This window comes from Metarhizium brunneum, chromosome 1 (assembly GCF_013426205.1).
Source record: "Metarhizium brunneum chromosome 1, complete sequence".
Taxonomy (NCBI): domain Eukaryota; kingdom Fungi; phylum Ascomycota; class Sordariomycetes; order Hypocreales; family Clavicipitaceae; genus Metarhizium; species Metarhizium brunneum.
The window spans coordinates 5064672-5087179 of NC_089422.1; the positions used below are offsets into that span (position 1 = coordinate 5064672).

At 52.0% G+C, this 22508-nt stretch overlaps 4 protein-coding genes across 4 annotated transcripts; 1 reads left to right on the plus strand and 3 right to left on the minus strand.

Moving 5' to 3' along the window:
- Window positions 1-299: 299 nt before the first annotated feature.
- On the plus strand, window positions 300-3194 carry G6M90_00g015200 (uncharacterized protein; the record flags this gene model as incomplete). The annotated part of the gene is made up of 3 exons (XM_014693519.1): window positions 300-945; window positions 1010-1781; window positions 2774-3194. 3 exons carry the CDS (start codon window positions 300-302, stop codon window positions 3192-3194), a joined length of 1839 nt encoding a protein of 612 aa, XP_014549005.1.
- Window positions 3195-4253: 1059 nt separating this feature from the next.
- Window positions 4254-6013, minus strand: G6M90_00g015210 (uncharacterized protein; the record flags this gene model as incomplete). The annotated part of the gene is made up of 2 exons (XM_014693518.1): window positions 4254-5445; window positions 5514-6013. 2 exons carry the CDS (start codon window positions 6011-6013, stop codon window positions 4254-4256), a joined length of 1692 nt encoding a protein of 563 aa, XP_014549004.1.
- Window positions 6014-14105: 8092 nt separating this feature from the next.
- On the minus strand, window positions 14106-15886 carry RBG1 (Ribosome-interacting GTPase 1; the record flags this gene model as incomplete). Its single annotated transcript, XM_014693517.2, has 6 exons — window positions 14106-14312; window positions 14475-14721; window positions 14827-15217; window positions 15388-15670; window positions 15778-15798; window positions 15866-15886. 6 exons carry the CDS (start codon window positions 15884-15886, stop codon window positions 14106-14108), a joined length of 1170 nt encoding a protein of 389 aa, XP_014549003.2.
- Window positions 15887-16887: 1001 nt separating this feature from the next.
- HOS4 lies at window positions 16888-21429 on the minus strand (the record flags this gene model as incomplete). Its single annotated transcript, XM_014693516.1, has 3 exons — window positions 16888-17382; window positions 17438-17664; window positions 17721-21429. The coding sequence occupies 3 exons, from the start codon at window positions 21427-21429 to the stop codon at window positions 16888-16890; spliced, it is 4431 nt and encodes a 1476-aa protein (XP_014549002.1).
- Window positions 21430-22508: the final 1079 nt, after the last annotated feature.

Here is a 22508-nt window from a genome sequence, read left to right on the forward strand (position 1 = left end):
GCTGTATTTACCTAGCAGGTACCAGGTAGTTAACGGCCTAGGTATTCTATATCCAGACAAATATTGTAGATATTGATGTTCAAAGACGTGTCACGGAATCACACTTGGCTCTTCGTTTGTTGTATAAATCCCCTGCACAGACATAATCATGAATAAAAAGTCAAGTTGGATAAGTCAGCTTTTGCTAATGCACGTGCCGGGGTCGACGCCAACGGGCAGCCGCCAGTGGTTTGAACTGGATTGCTCCTGCAGCGCACGGTTCAGGCGGCTCAGCCCGCCCATGATGTTCGCCTTAGCTCATGCAGCTCGAGCCTGCGACCCCATACGCGACCCAACTTAACCTCAACGTCAGGCCATGGCAACAACATCTTGGGCGACCAACGACTTTGCGACCGCTGCTCCAAGACATCACCGCCTCCAGCCGCGTCTCCGAGTGTCATGCCGCTTCGGCGCAGCCCGAGTTGGCCATGACAACCACGTCAGCTACTCCGGAGGCCTCGAAAGCTCGGACTGGCGCTTTGCGACATAAGCCTACCGCCTCGAATGCTTCCAGAGCCGCGATGCCGACAAACCGCCGCCTCAACCGTGCATCTACGGTTGATCCGTTGTCTGACCGAGCAACTCAGGCGCTCATCCGCAAAGTGCTTCTACCGCAAGAGTCGGGCGACAAGGGTCGAGATTCGCAAACGCCAATAGAAGAGCTCTTGCCGCCCCTCACGAGCCGCAACGACGTCGATCTACAACTCTACGCCTTTCTCGCCATTATACTACGAGAGTTTGTACAGAGTTGGTACAATAGGATCACGCCGGATGAAAGCCTTGTTGCTGAGATTCTCCATGTCATTGCGCATTGCACGCGAGCCTTGGAGCAGCGGCTACGCAAGTTAGATTTGGAGAGTTTGCTCTTACATGAGATTCCCGAGATGCTAGACAAACATATCACAAGTAAGAAACGCGCAAAAGGGATGCGCCTCCTCTCCGCTGTGCAGTTACTAACGGTTGCGGCTAGCGTATCGCTCTACACATCCGGAATCTCCCACATTTCAATCAACCTTCGTTAATGGCCGGGAGGCATATCACGCTCTCTGGCCACTGCCACTCTTGTCACCTGTTCCAATTTCCGGCGACCCCATAACAACCTCTAAGCAGCTCAGGAACGAAGCTGCATATCGGCAGCTACTAGTACAGGCCGTTCTCACCGTTCTGCTCCCGACGGAGGACTTGGAGAATCCTTGTCTAACAGCACTAGTTGAGCAGATTTTCTCTGAGCTGATTATTGGAAATGCTATAGCAAACAAGGCGGTCCAGCCGTGGCTGCTGTTCGAAGCCATTTGCATTGTTGAGCGCGTCTTGACCGACAAGAGGTGGGAAAGCAATGGCCTGAAGGCCTCAGGAGTAAAAATTCACCTCGGAAGTCCCCGCAGCTGGTCTGTCCAAGGATTCTTCGTCTCGATTATTCAATTTGCGCTTATATCGATGTCTGCAATCCGATTCGCCTTCAACTTGATAACAATGTCGTCATCACTGCCACCTCGAGGCCCAGTGGTCTCCGACAAGAAGCTGGCGCCAGAGGTTTCAGTCGCCAAGGGAAACACATCACAAGACACCCAGTCCACACCGCCCAAAGTACCAGTGCTGTCATTCAGCGCATGGGGCTGTTTAGGCAATGTGATTGAACTACAGAGAAGAATGCCCTGGCTCGGCGGCTTTTTCTCTCTCCTCCAGCTCGGAGTGATTCATGGGCCGGGCCGCGTGGCAAGGCTTGACGGCGTCCTGGACAGGTAAGACGAGCTTTTGGTCCCTTTTCGTTACTCCGTACACGTGCCAATATTCTCCCCATCGGCGAAGCTCTCTCCCGTCCCTTCCGCCTCGCATGGATCCAGGGTCACTGGATACCTTGCGTGCAACCACACGCGGCTGTGTAATCAGCGTCTTCTGTTGACGGGCCGCAAGGACGGACGTCTCGCTCCGAGCCTAGTCCGACTCTTGATGAGTGTCTTAGAGGCGTGGCTGTGATCACACTGCTGCGAGAAAACGTCAGGGGCGTGTCTGGAAAGCTGCTGCCGCTGGAGAAGGGCCAAGGCCCATTCTCTAGCTACAGATGTACGTCCCAGCCAATTACGACTGTGAAGTGAGCTTCTGGCCTCCGATTTGCTTGACTTCGCGTGCGCCTCTGGTATCTGGTAGCAGCCTCCACCGACACACGGCTGTTAAGCGCCCAGGCCGGACCGGGGTCTCGTCAACTTCTCGAAAGCGGGTCAATTCATCCTTGTATCGTCCGTTGCGAGATGTGCTGTGCCGCGTGACCCGGCAAACTACTGGAAAACCACACTGCAAAAAGACGAGATTTTGTGCTACAACACCGATTTTGTGCGAGTGAAAAAAAAAGGGCCGCCGTCCGAGTTGTCTCCACCGCTAGCAATGTGACGGATCTACCTGCCTTAAACCTCCAGAACACGAGGTGCAAATGCACATGTGGAACGAGGCGTTGATGTCGACGACAGCTTGAACGTCTCGACAGGACCACACCTGAAGCATCATGTACATCTCGTCACACCTAGCTCCATGGCTTCCTGCACGGGACCAGTCACCAAATCTTGCCTGTTCTTCATCACAAAGCTCCTTTCCCCGCATCTACTTTGCTGATCTCCCCCTCCCTTCCCTTCATTAATTGTCACAAGATCTCACAGCGCACAAATGAGAGTCTAGCTTCTCGTCTGTGGCTAGGTTCTCTCGCTTTTGCTGGGGAAGTAGCTAACTGATTCTATGACAGGTTCCTCTCGCATCGCATCCAATTGCTCTTCTCGGCATCCCATCTTCCCCCCGTCCTTCAGATGCTTCGGGGCGTGCTGTTCCCCAACAATGCGCCAGGATCTTCGTCCCTACTCCCACCTTCCTCGGATAGAGAGCTATATGCGCTTCGTAGAAGGGCTGCCAGGGCCCTCTGGAACATGGCTCCTCAGAGTGTCAGCCGCCTATACTTTGGCGGTGGTCTAGGCGCAGCCATGGGCCAATTAGCTGAGGCTGAGGAGGAGGAAATGGTGGACGAGTTGGAAGGGTTGTTGGGTGTGCTGGGTGACGAGTACTGTAACAAGCACTTGGTGTATAGTGTCTTGGAGCTCATTCTAGTGCGGTTGATGCCGGAGTTGTGTGATAATGGTGTTGACGACCTTTTACATGAAAGATTGGGGTGACCAATGTTTCCAGGTCATGTATGGTAGAGGATAGATACCCTATTAATGAGTTCTAGATGATATGAATTGTACTCCCTATTCGCAGACGTATTCAACATACCAACACTGAGCGAACGGCAAATCATGAGAGAGAGCAAGAAGAGGTGTTAAATGCACTATATGCCACCCTAGTACATAGCAAACCACCCGGACTCCTCCCGCCATCGTCAGCCAGCTTTGATAGCGGCCAATTGTCTGTGTCGCTCGGCCTTGCCTGTGAGCACCCCCAGCAATGAGCATGCTGTCCCTTTTCCTATCCTAACACCCTCCTACTCCAGGTACCCATACCGCCATGTCCCCCGTATTCGTCCAAGGAGAGAAACACACCATGAATCGGTAAAGGACGGAGCAGAGCGGTGAATACAACTAGGAAATAAATAATAAACAAGAAATAACCTTGAAACCGAATCCCCGTATTACCCAAGGGGAAAGAACTGTGAAGCTCGTTGAAAACCCGTCTTATCCCAACCCAGTACCTTACTCTCGAGAAACAAACTGTTGAGCGTTTTTGTTGCGCACAAGAGTTGCCGCCTCTACCCGTTTAACAACAGACTACTTCGCCCTGGAAGGAAAAACAAATCAATGCAAGTGTTCAGAATATGGTACGATGAATCCGAATCATGGGACCAAGAACATGCGAAATCATCTATGCCAGTCAAAAAGGGTAATTCTGGTAAATCGGGATAAGGTTAGGGACCAGCAGTCTGTGCTTAAATGCAGAGTTGTAATGATGATACTGATGTCGTCGCCGAATTCTGTTGCCAGAGTATATAGAGTCGCCTCCTTTTCTTCCTTTTGATTCCCAATACCCTCCAAAACATGAAAAATAAAAGGAAAAATAAAAACAATTCGCAGTAGTAAGAAATAACTGCATCGATGTACTCGACATCTGTGGAACTGCCAAATATTCAAGCAAAATCTTAAAAAACTGGGAGCTGAATCAGAATTCCAGCTGTGAGAATAAACTCAAAGCATACTGATCGTAATGCCTTGTCATCTTCTGGTTGTCTTTTCTCCGTCTCAACTAGCCTGCATCATTGCAGGCCCTGTCGCATTCATTTCATTATCGCCTTCTGGTATCCTCGACAGTCCTCCTGCAGATGGCCGGTTGCTCTGATGTTGATGAATCTCCAGCTTCTTAGTAAGTTGTAACATAGCCTGATAGTCACCTTGAAATAGCTGCCCAGTGGAGCTCATATTATGAAGATAGCTGAGCAATGTGTTCGCAGCGCGCCGAGCATCTTCCTGGGATGGTGATACGGGGGACGAGTCGACGGGCGTCATAGAGGCGCCCGTGTTCGTCAAAGATATACTGGAAGATCGAGCTGCGATACTCGAGCTGCTGCTAGTTCGATGCAAAGCCGGTGGTGAGGTAAGGCCAGTGTTGATAGAGAAATGCGCTATTTGACCATCATTCGTTGGTGAGTCGAGAGCTGATGACGGCGCTGTTGTTGGTGCAGGAAGTTGTGGGGTCATGGGTTCTGTTGCTGGGGTTGCTTGATTCCCATAGCTGACATCTATTGAAGGGAAGGTATTACTTCGCTTCTCCCGATGGAATTCGGGCGGCATCTCTGCGCGCATCCCTAGCGGCTGAAAGCTACCAGCGTTAGGATCAGGGGAGAAATTGAACGTTCCAGTCGGACTCAGAGTGCCACCGGAAAACGACGACCCGGGATTATCTCTAATGTCAGTAGCAAGTGATGTTGTTGGTTGCGAGTGCTGCTGTCTATAGGCAAAGTCGTAATCGATATTTTGTTCTCGCTTAACTTCTTCGTCACTCCGACTTCCTGACAAAGGCGACAGTGGTTGAGTTGGGGATGCAGGCGAAATATCATTCGATGTCGCGCCATTCCTAACAAGATTATGCTCAGGCATGCGCGTGCTGTCGGCAATATTCGTTTCAGATGCTCGGCGGGAAAGTCGTGAAGTACCGATCCCGTGCTTCTGTTTGAACTTTTGTAACCAGCCGCTGGTTAGGCTTCCAAGGATAGCATCTTGATTTCCGCTAGCATGGGCAAATAGGCGAGCTTGCTCCATAATCTCTTCGTCTTTGATGTCAAACCCACGTTGTTGCTGCCGACGAACGTAATTGCTCAGGGTTCTGTCAAAGTCAGGGTTCTTCGCTTTGCCGCTTCGTTTAAGGGCGGCGGGATCCGGTTCTTGATCTCTTCTGAGATATTGGTCCTTGTGCCTCAAAACTTTCGAGACAGTGCTGTAGTAAGTAGACCCAATTAGAGACACAGACCCATTGATGCTTGGCACGTCCATGTTATCACTCACCTTCTTTCTACCCCGAACCTCAAACCTATATCTGCTTGTCTCGTTCCGGGATTCTCTTCGTGATATTGACACATGGCCCGCTTTTGTTCCGTTGTCAAGGTTTTCCGGCCCTTGTCTGCTTGGCTAGGTAATTTAGGAGTGTCTATGGCGCGTGGTATCCGAGGAACAGGTGGGATTGATGTAGCAGGAGCTGAAAAACTCCCCGACGATGGAGTTGGATTCGTTAATTGACTTGGCCACGTTGTGTTCAACATGGGAAGTTGGTGGTGACCCATGGGTGTCGCTGAATGGTGCATCATCTGGTGTTGGTGTTGGTGGCCCCCCTGCTGTGGCATTCTCGGCATCGAATCTGAATGAACACCGGGAGGAACAAAGGTTCCAAAGCCCGAATATTCGGTCATTGGGCTGCCATCATAAGGACTTGGACTGTATGGGCTAATGGTAGCCCAGCCGTCATTATAGCCACTGCTTTGAGTGATCGCCGTTGAATCCTGTCCCATTGTGACAGATCCATCGGCTGATGTGTTCATCTTCCTTCATGCGTTGACTAGTGTCCAAATCATCAGTCATAGATATGCTACTGTTAAATGCAACCGTCAGTAACAGATCGGAACATGATTCCAGTCCAGTATGGTTGTAAGCCACAAAGTTCCTTCCAAAGCATGCAATCTTCTCCAGCAAAAGCAGTTGCGTGGATCAGAATACATGCAACGACCACCAACAGAAAAGCAACTCACCCGCTCAGCAATGAAGGAATGATGCGCGTTAACCCATGCCCTTCGAGCTATTCAGCAATATGGAGAGGTTTGCGCGAGTCGGGAAAGTTCAGAATTGACGAGTTCCAGCCAACGAGAATCTCGAGAGGCTAAAGGCAACTCAGGAGGGACTGGCTCACGACCCTCGGATTTCAGAGAAGCACCGTATTGCCTCACAGGTCGGCAAAATCAGAGACGCCAAAAGTGTTCGGCTCTTGTAAGGTTTAGGTAGTATTCCAAAACGGTCTATTTGTCTGCAGCGCTCTGGCAACTTCGATTCCAGTCACGTTTACCTGAGTTTCGTCTGCCAACTAGTAGACAATGTTGGATCTCGAAACAAGCCAGTCGGGTTTCTAGGCGATGGTACAGACTCTGAGCACTTCCGGCTCCGCGTGAGGGGTTTGACGGGGAAGAGATAACGAGACCGTATTGTTGAACGGAATGCGGGCGTGCGGAGAAGGCTAGAACGACGAGCAACGTCAAACAGCCCCAGAACAGCACAGCCAAATATGGCTATCCCGCTTCCTAATAATGTTCGAAATTGCAATGTATGTACTCTGCAATGTTGAGGAAAATGGAGGTTATGTACAGGGCTTTGAAAGCCAAGTTTTAAATAAACTAAAGGAGGGCTGCAGTGGTTGGAGGCTCGCACAAGATGAATGTAGACAGAGGTAGTACCAGGCCGCAGACACAGAGCCAAAATCGGACATAGACACGGATACATATGTCCAAGAGAATACAACCGCGGAAGGACGTCGACCCAAGGGCATACATATGTATGATTGAACGGATGCACACACATGCACGAATAAAGCCCGGGGGGTCCCTTCCATTCACCCAGGGGTGTGATGGAGGGGGTGCGAGGGCATATCGTCCTTGCCAGCGATAGATACCGAGACTTCTTCGACTCGGTCCTCCGTCCTGGTCCAGGAAGAGGAGGGAGAATGGCGCGGCTGGTTTGGATTGATTGTCAAGTCGAGCCACAAGGTGTGGGCGAGCTCGTGGTGGGTAGGATCGAATCTTAGAACGGCATAACAGTGTGGGCAAGGCGAGCAACAACAGCCAGGATTGATAATGGGAGGGGGGAGCCTTACTGCAACGAGATTGGGTATTGCCCAACAGGTCTAGAAAGACGAGGCAAGACAAAGAGGCAGAGAGAGTCGGCGACTAACAAGGGCTTCAGGTACTCCGTACTCGGTACTCCGTACATTGTCGACGTCTAGACAGGTATGATGGTGGACGGACTGAATAGAGCGACCGAGCCGAGCTGGGGTGCAGCAAGCCAGTTCCTGGGGACGCCTGAGAACCTCCGCCCCCCCAAAAAAACCAGGTGATTCTTGGTGGCCTGCATCTCCGGCCGTGAGGAAAGCTCTGGCAGGAGGACTTTGCACAATGACGCCTTTTCTAGGAGACAGGTACATGGTCCGTACACATGATTAGTATCCCTGACCAACGTGGCCGAGACCAATAAGTGGTTGACGGATCGGCTGTGGGACAAGACTCATCGGAATGGTGATGCCGCTTTGTTCGCTGCTGGGCATCCGCGTCATTATGGCTAGATGCATGGACTATGAACCATCATGTCAGTCGTCGCCTTGGAGTATCTAGATAGTTTGAGTACATATTGTAGTGTATATTATCATGGCTGCATGAGCCTGATCCATGTGTGTGAACCAGGGACACGGCTATTGTGTTCGATTGAGCTAGTATTTTGTTAACTCGCGAAAAAGCAACGCCCAGTTGTCAGCGCTGGTCACGGCTGAGACCCAGCATGCGCAAAGACCAGAGGAACAGGCAGATCCAGAGGCCGGATCGAGGGACATGAGGGACATGACATCCAACACAAGCCCCAGCGGGCCGCATGGGCTAGGACAAGGTTAACGGTGGGAAGAATGGCGATGAGCAGACGAGAAGAAAGGACTGGAGGGAGCTCCAAGCCCTCAAGCCCTCAAGCCCTCAAGCCCCCAAGCCCCCAGACCCCAAACGCTATGTACAAGACAAGCGTCGAGAGTTTATGGCTGAAGGCCGTGGACCCTTCAATGTTGAGCCCTTGCTGCCTTGTCCAATACCATCGTTGCTTCTCCAGCCAAACCGGCCAGCCTCCAGCGCTCCTTCCCAATGGTGTTCAATGCGGCCCAGTTTCCTAGTTTCTCGCAGTTCCCGCAACAACTTGTGAATGATGCGGCCTGGCAAAGTTGGCGGACAGGTTCGCCATTTGACCTTTTTAACGTTCGACGGTTTCTCTTTTCTATACACGAAACACACGTTGCATCCTACTGCGTACATCCAACCAACTTCCTCGCCGCAGGCTGCAGCCAATAGCTCTTTGCCTCTCTCTCCGCGTACCTCCTTGCGGTAGTGTTGTTGTTGTTTGTGGCTATCTGTTGATCATTCTGGCATTGGGACGGTACGGCGACATGGCCAATGACGCACACCTTGCCCTTAATGCTATTATACGAAGCCAGCCAGCCAGCCAGGTACGGATGGTGTGCACCAGCAATGAGGCATTTCAAATGCAATTCTGGCTTGTCTTTGGCCAGTTGAGTAGTAGCCAGTGGACCATGGAAGTAGGTCATCCATCCCCAAACGTGGTCACACCCCTCCTAGGCTTCATCAGGAACAGGGATCTTGTATCATGGGTGGTGGGCGTACCCGCTGATTTTATAGGTGAACTATTAACGTAACTGGCTGACTATTTCGCTTGACAACAGGACATCGTCTGAGGGCCTCGAGCCTCGCGCCTCGCGCCTTGGATGGCGGAGTGGGTGAACCACAGCCGGAGTTTACCATCAGTTGGGCTTTGAGTGAAGAAAGCGAATCACTGGCTGGGCTAATATTCTGCCATGCTGCTTACTCGCGACAACCCCTTGGCCCTGCCACGAGTATAACATATGGCCTCTCAGCACTCCGTGGGTGGAAAGATGGCTCGAAGTTGCAATATTACGGAGTAGTACCTCCAACCTGGAACTGTTAGCTTGTGCTCCGCAGATGCGCCGCCATGCCACTACGTAACCGTACTCCGTACTCCATGTGTGTATTTCCATGGCTACCTACTCCGTAGCTGGGTATGTGCTCTCTACTACTAGAAGATCAGGTCTACTCTTCTGTCTAGGTTTGCTGGGCTCGTTTTTGTCCGAGACATTTCATCATGCCACCCACGGCCATAACAAGAAAACCACGAGGGTTGTCTCTCCGGAGATGAGCGACCCCGAGCGATCCCCGGTCGAGCTTTACAGCGCTTGATTTCTTCATCCCGGCTCAGAGTATCAGTGCTGTCCCCGTTGTTAGGCCGCCTCAATGAAGAGAAAGAGATCGAGAAAGTGGACACCAGGACAGATTTCAAGAGAGAGCGGGAGGCCCGTCCACTAAGTGCCAGGGGCATTCCCTGTCCAACTGTCGTTACCCTAGTACCTTCCTAATCAATGGTTCACAGGAATCTCATCTGCTGGCTGCATAAGTCGTCCGACATCCAAGGCTGGCATTTCCTTCTCAGCCTCGCCTCTCTTGGAAAATAAAATTTCAAGAAACTCTCAGGGAGGAGGATGATCAACACATTCATGCCAGCTCAGGTGGTCTTTCGAATACCAACATACGGCTCAGCACCCGGTCAATCCAAGAACAGTACCCCGCCATGCCTGCGATGTTGACAACTTCCGCCATAGGCATCATGGCCCGGTCCGCTGCGATAGTTGGTTCCTCCGAGACTAGCGACGGGATGGCGTCGTAGCTATTGTACGGAGAAGTACGAAGTAGTGGCCGAGAATGATTGATTTCTTTTTCATTTTGCGCCCTTGAATTCTGTTTCAGCAGAGTAGGACAAGTTAGTTATGGCGCTGTTCGGCTGTGGCTTAAATTATGGTGGCCCACCCTCTTCCTCGCCATGCCAATGCTCCGTATGCAGTACATAGTACTCTTGTACGTACACACGACTGCAGTTTCCTTTTTCTTCATTCTGTCCAAGTCTGCAAACCGGTGAGATCGACCGCACATGTCTTGATACATGTTACATTCTAAGCAGGAGGTGTGTCAAGACACTGTCTTAACTTGTTTGCTTTGGGAGAACTGAATCTGAATTATGCTCCGTACTCTTTACGGAGTGCAGGTACTCTGTAGAGATAACAAATTTCATGCCGGCAGGCCTCGAATTCTCTTCTGCTTGGGACTATTGTGTGGCTGCGGGGTGCTTCCAATATTCCTCCCAATTTTGTAACAATGCTAACTACGGAGTAAATTGCTACAGATCTCATACGCGATTCATCTTGCACCCCTGAAAATGCTAGGTTCGGAGCAACAAGACGAGATGTATGCCGACGGGCCAGGTACATGAGCATGTATGTTCCCAGGCTGTGAGCTCTGTCGGTACGGCGCGGCGCGGCACACGTACGTATACATACTCGGTACATATTCACCAACGAAGAGTTTGCCGCTTTATCCCATAGTGTTGTCAGCCCAACACTTCTCAGATGAAATACTTTTGACAAACACTCTGCTAGACGAAGTGTTTTCTTCTTCTCATAACGCGGTTGTAAAAGGCCCCCAACATGCACGACTTTTTTCCCCTTAGTACATTATCTCCCGCAACAAGCAAAGATACGAACCGGCTAGGCCATCATTGGGCAGCAAGACAAAAGCTGTGAACCTTTGTTCTTCTCGCTGGGGTTCAAATGGCAGCATGGGCTGCTTTCCCGGGCTCTCAAGATGGCACATGTCCCTAGCCACAGCAGTTCCGCTATCCGGGCAAGTTCCAGTTGGCCAGCTCTGACCGAACCCCTGCCGCCTTCTTCGAGACCCTTGTTCATGGATTTGTCTCAGCTGCCACCTGGTGCTAACAGGCGGGAGGTTGTTGCAGGTGGAAGGCTGCTAAGTGTTTTTCGATGGCCAAGGATTTGCACACCTAAACCACCATCTGGCCGGCTCATAATTTTAATTACTGGTCGGCCGCGACGCTACTAGTTCGTAGAGAGTAGTACTTGGCCGTCCGCCACTTATAAAATCGGCGCTCAGACGCGCTGGATGTACATGGACGGGCCGCCTGTCCATTCAGGCACGAATAAAGCCCATTGGAGCCAGACTTTGATAGCCGGCCGAAGACACCAAACTTCTTGTTCCACCACGAGATGTGTTCCTCCACCTATCCTAAAAGGCAAGTATAGACGTGATGAATGGCCTAGGGAAGATTAGATGCGGCCAATGCCCGATGGATCTGCTGGGGGGGTGCACCTGTAGCGCTGCCGCGTGAGGTGGACTAGCTACGGAGTAGTCGCTGGTCGGCAAGCACCAGACCAAAGGACAAGAAACGAATCGACCAATTGCGACTCACTGACCAAACTGCTCGCCATTCATTCCCGTAGAACTGGGTCGAGTCTTCTCGGCAGCGACCTCAATGGTCACGAGGGGGAAATATATACTCCGTACCATGGTGAGATTCGCGACGTGACTAGTACTGGTATCATGAAGTTTTGGTCATCTGCAGCGGGAAGAGTCGGTCTGATTGACCCACCAGAAAACGACTGGAGGCACAGGCACAGGCACATGGCAAGAATAAGGTTACCGTCCAGTGTACGGAGTACTTGACGTACTGGAGAGAGTGCTTTCGTTGAATGTCTCCAGTCTGTCTGTCAATGATGGATCGAAGGCCTGACCACAAGGCAGAGACTTGGTGAAGTGGCATCAAGGAATCTGGAATATTGGCGAGACAACATACTCCGTACACCGATTTTAGTCTTTGATACTCCGTAGATGTATAACGAAACACGCCGGTGATATGGTCATAATGGTACCATCCAAGTGCTCTGCTCCACCAGATTACGGAATCACGGGTTTTCCTCCGTCATCTACTCCGTACTGCGCCCCGTGTCGTGCATGGCATCACGCTCGACTCCAGGAAATCGCGTGCAGGTCAATGCGGTGAGCACACGGGTCTCGTCGACGGCCCACTAACCACGAGCCTCGTTGAACTGATTGACGGTCTGGTGTTGTTGACTCGTTGCTCCGCACACAGACACAGAAGACCCTTATAGTACTAGTGGTAGTAGCAGTAGTAGTAGTGCTAATGCCGGCGGCAAGAGACGCATTCTGAAAGGCTGCATATGGACCACCTTTTTCCCAAGACAACCAGACCAGACATGACAAGGAGGGGGCAAACTTCCCGAACGTGCGTCCGCTTCAAATCGTCTGGCGGACGCGGCCCAATCTGCGGCCCTTCTGCATGCAAGCCAATACTGTACCTACTGCAACTGCTGCCCTTTCCATCTCGGCCGTCGCCCATCGCTTCAATGTTCCCACCTCTGTAGTAGCAGTTCCTGAACAGATCGGCCTGCATGACAGCTATAGAGTGAGTATGTGTGTAGTCATGTACGTACATATATACATGATATACATGATAACTACGTACTAGTCGTACCTTTTTCGAGGTGGACCCTGCTGCTGCGTATTGACAGTTTTAACGTTTTGTTCTAGTGAGAGAAGCTGGGGTTTGGACCAAGGCTCTCCATGTCTATCTAATATTCTCTCCCCGTCCTGCCCATCGACAACCTGCGCCTGGATCTAGGCAGCATGGGGCGAAATAGCAAGCGGCAGGTATACGCGCATGCAGATCATTACCATCGCAATTTTCTTCGGGTAGGCGGGCCATGACACACAAGACATGGGCTCCGCGCGGTGTGCTGCGTACAAGGCAGCCCGTTCAGCTACGGATGCCCTCTTTAGGAGGCACAATGGGCCGAGTAAGGTGCGCACGACGATGGCAACCCTGCCTGTTTACAGAAACGTCTGCTGCCAAGACGAGAGAGTGTCCGATAGAAACAACACAAGAGGCCCGGTTTGATTGGTACATCCGCCCACCTGAACTGTTCTCAGCCATGACAACAGAATGGGGAAAGACGTATGCATGTCTGGAACAGAGCATGGCCAGCACAAGGCAAGTTTGAGTCTTCTCGACCGGACTTGTACGCATCATGTCTTTTTTGTTCTATTGTTTCTGTCCTGTCCCTGCCCTGCCCTGTCCTGCCCTGCCCTGGGCCTTGTTTTAGATCCGCCAGTCTCATTTGTCCTCTCCTGTCCTGTCCTGTGCTAGTCCTAGTCCTGGTCAGGCTGGGCGGCACGCCGGAATGTTTGCTGTGTCGGTTTTTAGCAACCTCGCTTGTCAAGTGCCTGCCGAGACACGTCCCCGAGCCGCAGGTAGGCATGTCCCATTGCTGGCCCTTAGCCTCGTGACCGTTCCTCGCGAGTGTCAAATCGTCATACAATACTCCGTACCGAGTAGATCTGAAGGTGGCCGGCAAGCCCGATGTTGATTTTTCCTTTTGTTCGGCCAAGTTTGACGGCATACATCGTCGCAAACTGCAACATACTCCGTAACATGATTCAGAAACTGGACGCTGACAAACAAGACTGCTCCCTGATCTTACTGTTTGCCGGCCGTAGTGAGGATGAACGGTCAAGTGTCTGCAAGGTCAAGACGGAGAATTAGACGAGCCCACCACAAGGCTCCGTCGGCGCGGCCTTTGAAGTTGGGCTTGGTCCTAATAAACGGTCAGGCGTCGACGGACCCCTACCATGGCGCCACCCTCTGCGGAACAACCAGCCCTGCCCCAGCACCCCAATCATCCAGCGGCGCCCTCCCCACCATTAAAAGTTAATTATTGTAATCATCGTTTGATAATGGTTACTGTCGACATGGTTAGCGCTGTCACGATTGCTATTTGAAGGGGTGGGCGACGGCCATTGGCAGAGCTGAAAACCAGGGCAGACAGACCCAGCACCTGCGTCCCATAAAAAAGACAGACATGGCGCTGAATCGCAGGCAGCTTTCTCATTTGGCCAGTTACGCGTCGGCCTATGGCCGTAATTCCCCTTCAAAGAGATTTCGATTGACGTAGATGGTGTACATCAAGAGGCCAAAACGATGAGTCGTGTACTTACCAACGTCTTCATCTTCCAATTCATGCGCCAGTCCTACTCGTTGTGGCTGATGTTTCACCGATTTCCCATATACAATGGCCGTTTTGAACTGTTCTACAATGGTCCTGTGAATGGCGTTGCACTAAGAAAATCCCCGATGGTTAGCGTAAATGCCTTTTTGCTTTTTCTTTTATCAGTAAAATCACGCGATAGGGCGGGAACCAGATTTGGAATATTAAAAGCAAAAAAAAAAGGAGAGAGATCATATCTCGTACGAAAAAAGCCGGGTAGAGAAAAGACGTACAAAATCCTCAACGGTAGATCGGTTCGATCGTAATACCACGGGTGCAGAGTAATCAGGTTGTCTACCCTTGGGTTTTGTATAGACGCGCTTCAGATTGAGTTTCTCCCACATGAGTTCCATTAACTCATCGATGTTCCAGCCATGTTCAGAGCTAATAGGGACGGCGTTGGGAATGCGATAGAGAAGATCAAGTTCTTCGATGGAGATGGCATCGATCTTGTTCAGGCAATATACCACAGGGATGTAACTATTCCATTCTGTCAGTCTGGGCCACTCTAAGGGTTTGAAGTCTGGTGCTCAGACTTATTTGGCAATTCAAAATGCGTCTCCTGGGGATTGAACAATGACTTACGCTCGACTCTTGGCCTCGAGGATATCAATCAGGTCGTCCACGGTAGCATCGCAGCGGATCGTAATATCCGCAGAGTTGATTTTGTATTCGCTCATGACAGCCTTGATTTCGTCGTTATCGATATGTGTCAGGGGCACCGTGCTTGTAATATTCAGGCCACCCTTGTCCTTCTTCTTGAACGTGATGTTTGGCGGCTCCTTGTTTATTCGGATCCCGAACCCCTCCAGCTCGGCCTCGATGACACGCTTGTCTGTGAGAGGCTTGTTGACATCAAGAACGATGAAGATGAGGTGGCATGTTTTGGCCACAGCAATGACCTGTCGCCCTCGACCGCGGCCGTCTTTGGCACCCTCAATGATACCAGGCAAATCGATGATTTGCAGCGGTGCGCCTTAACACGTTAACTGCTGGTCTTTCCTTCCTATGCGATTTGCTTTATCCAGGGGACTTGACTGCTCAGAGGACGGCGTTTTATGTACTCCCTTGCCCCTGCCCCTTCACCACCACGTGGAGGGGGACGCCTTGTATGCCAGTCTGAACAGGCGGGGGGGAAACACTCACCATTATAAACAACCTGTCCGGGCACTGACGTCAAGGTGGTAAACTCATACGCAGCCGCCTCGGAATGCTGCCCTGTCAACCGGCTCATGAGCGTGCTCTTCCCCACGGACGGGAACCCAATGAACCCGATACTAGCGACGCCCGTTCTCGCGACGTCGAAACCTGAGCCGCCGCCGCCGCCTCCTCCGCTCGGCGTGAGGAGCTCGCGCTTAAGTTTGGCAAGCTTGGCCTTCAGCTGTCCGAGATGGAAGGACGTTGCCTTGTTCTTCTGCGTCCTTGCCATCTGTTTTCATTTCATTCAAGTTAGTGATGCCATGGAGGCGAGTATTCGTCATCGGCGGGGGTTGTTCTTGTTTTTTTCTGGCCCCCCTTCGCTTCGCTTGTACGCACCTCGGACTCAATCTCCTTGATCTACAAAATATGGTCAGCGCCCCGGCTTCTGGTCATTAATGCTTTGGGAGTAGGGCAGGGTACAAACCTTTTCCACGGTAGTCGACATGATGGCGGCAGTCGGAACGCCACGCGAACCTGTCTCAGTACGTGTTCAGTGATTCAGCGTCGAGATATCGAATTTGCCGGATATGATGCTCCGCCTGGGGGACGTTCGTGGGTTTGCGGCAAGAGGTTTTGGGCAATTGTTGAAGATCAAAATCGAATGTATAGCGGTAGTCGTTGGTCGTTGGTGGGGTAAATTTATTTTTTGATGGATAGGCCAGCTTGTTGGACCAGCCAGCCATGTCAGCCATGTGTCCGCACCGTAATGGACTACTATGTGCGTACTGTGCTCCGGTGCACTCGATGACCACGTATATATACGTCAGTCAAGCATTCTGTCTGGTACACACGTTTCACATCACTTTATCAATTATTATAGACCTTGGAACTTTGTACGTAACCCAGTCTCTTTTGGACGGCTACACACACACACACAACCAAACAAAGGTATCTCGTCAAAACTCATCACGTCAAAAACGCCTCAGCTGATGCTTTTCACCCCTGTGGTCCAAGCCAACCGAAATCAATGGCTTCAATTTCCCTTCCAGCACAAAGCAACCCATCCAAAAACAGTGGTAAGGAGTCGTCTCGCGCTGAATCCGACGTCCTTGAGATATCCCAATCCGGTTTTGCTCCTGCAGATAATCACACAAAGACCTGCTCCGTCCCATCCCGTCCAGTTCGTCGAGACCGATCGCCGGGTACAAAAATCAAAAACCTGATCCACCTGCCCAACCCGGGCTGATCAAACAAGAAGTACCGAATCCACTGTCTATAGACACTCGTATGGACCGTAACAAATGAAACCGAGATTAAACATAGAGTAGTGTTTCCGGAAAGGGATAATTTAACAAGTGTATTGTCGGACAGCGGTGGTAGTCATCATAATCTGCAACGTTCATATCCCGTCATTCGCCTTCCATCTACCTGAAGCAACTTCTTCTTGTTCTCCTTCTTCGATATGGATGATAGTGTTCCTCATTGGTCAGCCCAACGTAGGGAAGCTTAGTCGGAAGTGCCATGAGCCCCATTAAGTTTTGCTCCATTCGCGAGTCCACTGATGCCATTAACAGACGGTTTGGACGGCGTCGTCGCCGTCTGCATCGTCGGCGACGAATGGTCTCCATTTGGTAGTGATGGTGTTTGCAGGCCCTTGACCAAGTGCTCTAGACCCTGTTCCATGCAAATTCGCTCATAGTCAGGGTCCTCGGGGAACACCTGCACCAAGCCTCGTCGAGGAACTCTCTTCTCAGGGAAGGGTGTTTTGCTTGTTTTATGGCGAGTTGGCAGGTCTTCGCCAACAAATACACCATTGATATAGTACTTATTGCGTGGAGCAAAGACATGGAACCGTTCGGCACCCGGGTCTTGTTTCCACTTCTGGGTTACTTTCCATCCGAAAAGTTGGGATTCGTTTTCCAATAACTCGCGGTAGTTCACTGCGATTCGCAAATTCCGAAGGTGAGGGATGTTCGGCACCGTGTATAAGAAGTCAGAGAGCTGATGTAACATGGTTAGTAAAAGTAAACAAATGGGCATATTTGCACTGCCTTACCTTTACGAAGAACATGTCCAAAGTCTCAAACTTCTTCTTTGCATCCTCTGTCAACTGTTGCTTTGTGGAAAACTCCAGCTGAGAAGGGTCAGTGCCATTGTAACAGCCAGGAAGTTGCCGGCCAAGATCCCATAGATCTTCCGACAGTAATGTGTATTGACGCCACTCGGTTCGCCAAATTTGGACCTTGTTTAGGTGGGTGACAGGTGCTCGTTCCCACGCAGTATCTGCAGTGGCACATATCAGTCAACTGTTCGTTTGGCAAGTCGAAATTTGTACTTACATCTAGAAAGGTCAAGGTCTTTCTCGCCAAGAAGTAGGGCCACATTGGTGTTGAGAAGCCACTGCTCACGGCCTTCAGCAGTCCCCGTTGCATCTTGCCGGATGGTGTCGTACCGGAAACCCAGCACGTTCTTGAACTTCTCGGCAATAGCTCCGGTTTTCGGGCCAGGGTGCATGTCTAGCCAACGGAGGAGAGGAGGAAGTTTCTCAAGACGAGCACGTTCTTGCTCTTCACGTTGACGCCTCTGCTCAGCCTCTCGTGCTGCACGTTTGCGCTCCATCTCCTCTCGATGGGCACGTTCGCGGCGCTCGCGCTCTTTTCGCTCTTCTTCTTCACGTTGTCGCCGTGCCTCCTCGGCCGCCTCGCGTTCCAACTGTTCTCGATGAAGTCGCTCCTCTTCCTCGCGTTGCCTCCGCTCCTCCTCGGCCTTCCTCTTCTTCTCTTCTTCGAGCCGCTTCTTTTTCTCTTCCTCTTCACGCTGAACAGCTTCACGACGCTCGCGTTCTTCTTGCTCCTTACGCTGTTTAGCCTCTTCTTCTTGGCGCTTCTTTTCCTCCGCGGCTTTCCGAGCCAATTCCTCTTCGCGCTTCTTTGCCTCTTCTGCCTCGAGACGCCTTTTTTCCTGTTCTTCCTCTTCCGCCCTCTTCTTTTTGGCCGCCTCTTCTTCAGCTTCTTTCAGCCTGGCTTGCTCTGCTTCTTCTTCCTGCTTTGTGCTGTCCATATCCCTAGATTCCGTGTCCTTTGCAGGCTCAAGATCAGGCATCGGTATATCCACATCTTCGGACTTAACGTAAATAGATTTCTCACCAGATGCGCATTGTCCGAAATTTTTCATTTCAGAATCACGCTTCTTGCCATCTTCACGTTCCTTGTGGCTGGAAGTAGATGAAGCCTTAGAAGATCCATCACGAGATGAGCTGGATTTGCGCTGCCGCCCATCTTCGGAAGGCACCCGCTTCTGGCGAGATTCTTGGCTCTCAGCATCCAGACGGCGTCTCTTAACTGGGACATCATTGCCATCTTTATCAAAATCACTGGGGTGGTCAGGCGTCACACTTGTGCGATGCCGCTTGGCTGAGCCGTCCCCTGATGGTCGATCTCGCGATTCGTCTCGCTTGAGTGCCTTGGCACGGTCATGGTATTTCTCAGAAAACCTCGGCTTCTCAGGAACATCGTCGCTTCGAGATTCTCGCGGGCTAGAAGGCTCCTTATGAGAGGAAATTCGCTTGTGCTTATCTCGTTCACCTCGAAGTTCACCCTTCGAAACAAGCTTTCGTCTCGGCTTCGCGGCCTCACCTTCCGAGGACATGGCGGCAACGTCTGAGTCTGTTCGCTTTGCCTTTTGAGTCTTGTATGACAGGGCAGGCGAAATCTCGCGGTCTGAGATAGCCGAATGCTCTTTTTTAGGCCGACCAGGGCCCCTCTTAGGAACTTCGTCATCTCCTCTATGGTTGATGGAGTTAGCCCGTCTTTTTTCTCCGGGGCTGCCCAACTTCGACGACTTTTTCTTGAGCTCTACATCTCGAGACGGGCTTGACATTCGTCGTCTGCTGGACTTCGGCCCTTCCCCTGCGTCGTCCCGCCTTGCAGCCTTGTCCCGTCGGCCCCCCGGGGATTTCATTTTAAGACCATCCTTGTGGGATCGTTTATATTCATCGTAGGCTTCTTTGAGTTTGGTCTCCTCCTCCTTCCAGTTTGTTCCTTGCCGTCTCTTGGCTATTTCGTAATACGTCTCTCCCTTAAAACGCCGAGTCGGATCGAATCCCTGCTGTTCTAAAAGTAATTCTACAACCTTAATATTTTCTTGACCAATCGCTGCGAGAATGGGTGTCGCAAATTCGCCAGGAAGTGAGGGAACGGGGCCGGGGTCGGCATTCGCTGCACCCAAGCCCAGCAATAGTTGGATCACCAAGTCATGACCTCCTCTAGCTGCAGCTACCATCGATTCAGGGTCGTCGTATCCTTCCTTGACTTGCAAGATGCGGGCAACCGTTTCCTCGTCGCCACGACCGGCAGCTTGCCGCAAGGTTTTGTCATCCAAGGGCATGTAGAGCAGGTCATTCCTGGTCTTGGTAGAGCGAACAGTTCCGCTTCTGCGACCTGTGCTGGTTGAGGTTGTTGCAGCTGGCGAATGTCGGGGGCTGTCAGGGGCATGAGAGTCGCGTGTATCGTGACCTTCCCCATGTGAGTGTCGGTCTTCTGATGTTCTTCGCCTGTCACCCTGACGTTTTTTAGCTTCAGAGATGGCGGCACGGATTTCTTCTGCATTATCAGTATCGTCGCTGACACGGTCGATAGGTTCCTCCCCATTCACATTGGCCTTTCGCGGGTTCACGCCAGCATCGAGAAGCAGCCTCACCACGCCAAGGTGACCGTTGTCGACAGCATCAAGCAAAGGAGTGTCCTTGTCGTAATTGACGCATTCTAAATTGCACCCAGCGTCGATCAGGAGTTTAACAATATCTTCGCATCCATTAATTGCGGCAATCTGAAGAGGCGTATTTCCAGCATAGTCAGCGACGTTCAGGTCTTCGGGTCGTTCTTGCAGCCGTTGCTTTGCCCCTTCGTATTCGCCACGGGCGCAAGCGCGGGCTAATAATGTCTGCCCGTGAGCATCGAGGTGTTTTTTGTGAGGTCCCATCTTGGCCGGCGACACATTTGCCTCGGCTGAAGCCGGAGTGGCCAAGCTACGTAATTTGGAGCTGCGGGGATGGGGGCTGCCGCCCGTAGATGAGTCGTCCGACTGATAGTCTGTAGATTGGAGAGGTGGGGGGAGGCGTCGTTTCTTGATACCCAGGCCGTTTGATGACTGTGACGGAAATTGCGTAGATATACTTCGTCGATGTTGTCGATATGGGGGGGATACGGATCGATTTCGGCCTTCAATCTTTGGATGAGATGATCTGGAATCCTTGTGTCGACCAGTATCGACACCGGCGCTTGTTGTGCGCTGACGGCGCGCCTTGCGAATGTCGGCCTCTTCGTCGGACTCGATCTTGGGTGCTTTGCGTTTGTGCGGCACGAGCCGTTCGCCTGACTTGAGCTTATCGCGTAGAGATGCCTTTGAAGATATCTTATGATGGGACTGTTCGGAATCTGATGGGGATGAGGGGCCAGCGTCAGAACGCCGCCTTCGGTTAGGATGATGGTTTTGGTTTTGTTGTTGCAGGTTATGGAGTGGAGAAACGGGTGAAGAGCTCATGCCACTTGAAGCTGCTTCCTTGTTGCGAGGTCGACGGTCCTTGTCGGCGGAGGAACCAGCAGAGACGGACGGGCGCTTCTTCCTGGCACCTTCGACGAGCCGGCTGCCAGCTGCGGAGGCGGCTGCTCCTTCGCCATCATGAGTGTGTTTTCCATTGCCGTTGGCGGCGTTTCCCTTGGAAGCGTCACCATCACTTTCGCTCCTGTCCTCCTGTCTCACTTTCCGGGCCTTTGAGGGCGAGTGGCCATCCTTGCCTGGCAGCACGATGGTCTCGGCGTCGGAGTCGCGGTCCTCTGGTGCATCGTCGGGGCGGGCAGTCAACGAGGAGGCGGAAGCATCGTCAGCAGTGGCAAGGCCAGTCTTGGGCTTGGGATCCCGTGCTGGCGACATGGCCTTCACGAGGGTTGGCGATTTGGATTTCTTGCCAGTCTCAGAGCTTGGCCGCTGCTGAGAGGAAGCGCCAGCAGGCCTCGTCTGGTCCGACTCGGCGGCATTCTGCGCATCCATGTCATTTATCTCAAAGAAGAGCAAGCGACTAACACCATCCTGGGAGATTCGAGACGACAAGTTTGATAAAATGACGCCGTGGTAAGCGGCGACGCTGGGCAGTTGAATTGAGGAACGATTCGACACAATCGACGACTACGTGTTACGGCTGGAAATATGAAGCAGTGGCGTCGAGAGCGCGCGAAAAAGTGCTGGATCCGGATGACGAGTGAAGGGCTGTCGGGCGATGCTGTAGCCCCTATCGAGGGCTTCCTTGGACAAGCCCCGACACGGGAGAACTGGAAGTGCGGCGCTGAGGGCGTGACTATAGCTGATCGCGTCGTCGGTTGTTTTGTCGCTACCTACCGACAGACAAGGGATGAGGGCTGCGGGTAGGAATGGTTGTGGTTGATGGAGAGAGAAGCCTCAAGTTAGACGAAGGTGGCGGCTGCGAGGACGGTGGCAAAGGAGGATGGGATGGGATGGATGGATGGATGGATGGATGCAAAGATAGAGGAGAAACGACCAGACACGGCCAAAAGCCAAAAAAAAAAGCCCAAGCAGGACCAAAGCTAGACACGAAGAACCGGCTGGGCTGGGCTTAGTGCTTGAGAGTGGATTGACTGATGGGGACGGGGATTGACGAGTGCTCAAGTGCGACGACCGGGCCTTGTGCGAACCGGGATCAATTGATTGGGACTGGCTGGTTTTGGCTGCCGCATGAGCCTGAATCTGCGGATGGAATACTGGTGATGGCAGTCGTATCAACCGAGAATATTGGACTGCCTGGTGCGGTCTGGTTCAACCGCGAGGCCCCGTCCCAGCGCATTCCGTCTGGTGCCATCAATGCCAATATTCCAGCAAGGCAGCACTAGCACTGCACAGCAGCTGGCCAGTACTGAGTACCGAGTACCTAAGTCCAGATGTCCTCAGTATCTTGAAGTACAATATACGTGCCACGCCTGGGGCTCGATACCGGGCGGCCAGCCACGAGCTTGTATTGCCGGTACAAGCCAGCTGCATGTGCTTCTCCAGCTGTCCAGTGGCGGGCCCCGCTGCGCCTGCTTGCTCAACTGCTTGCGACCAGGCACGACCAGCAT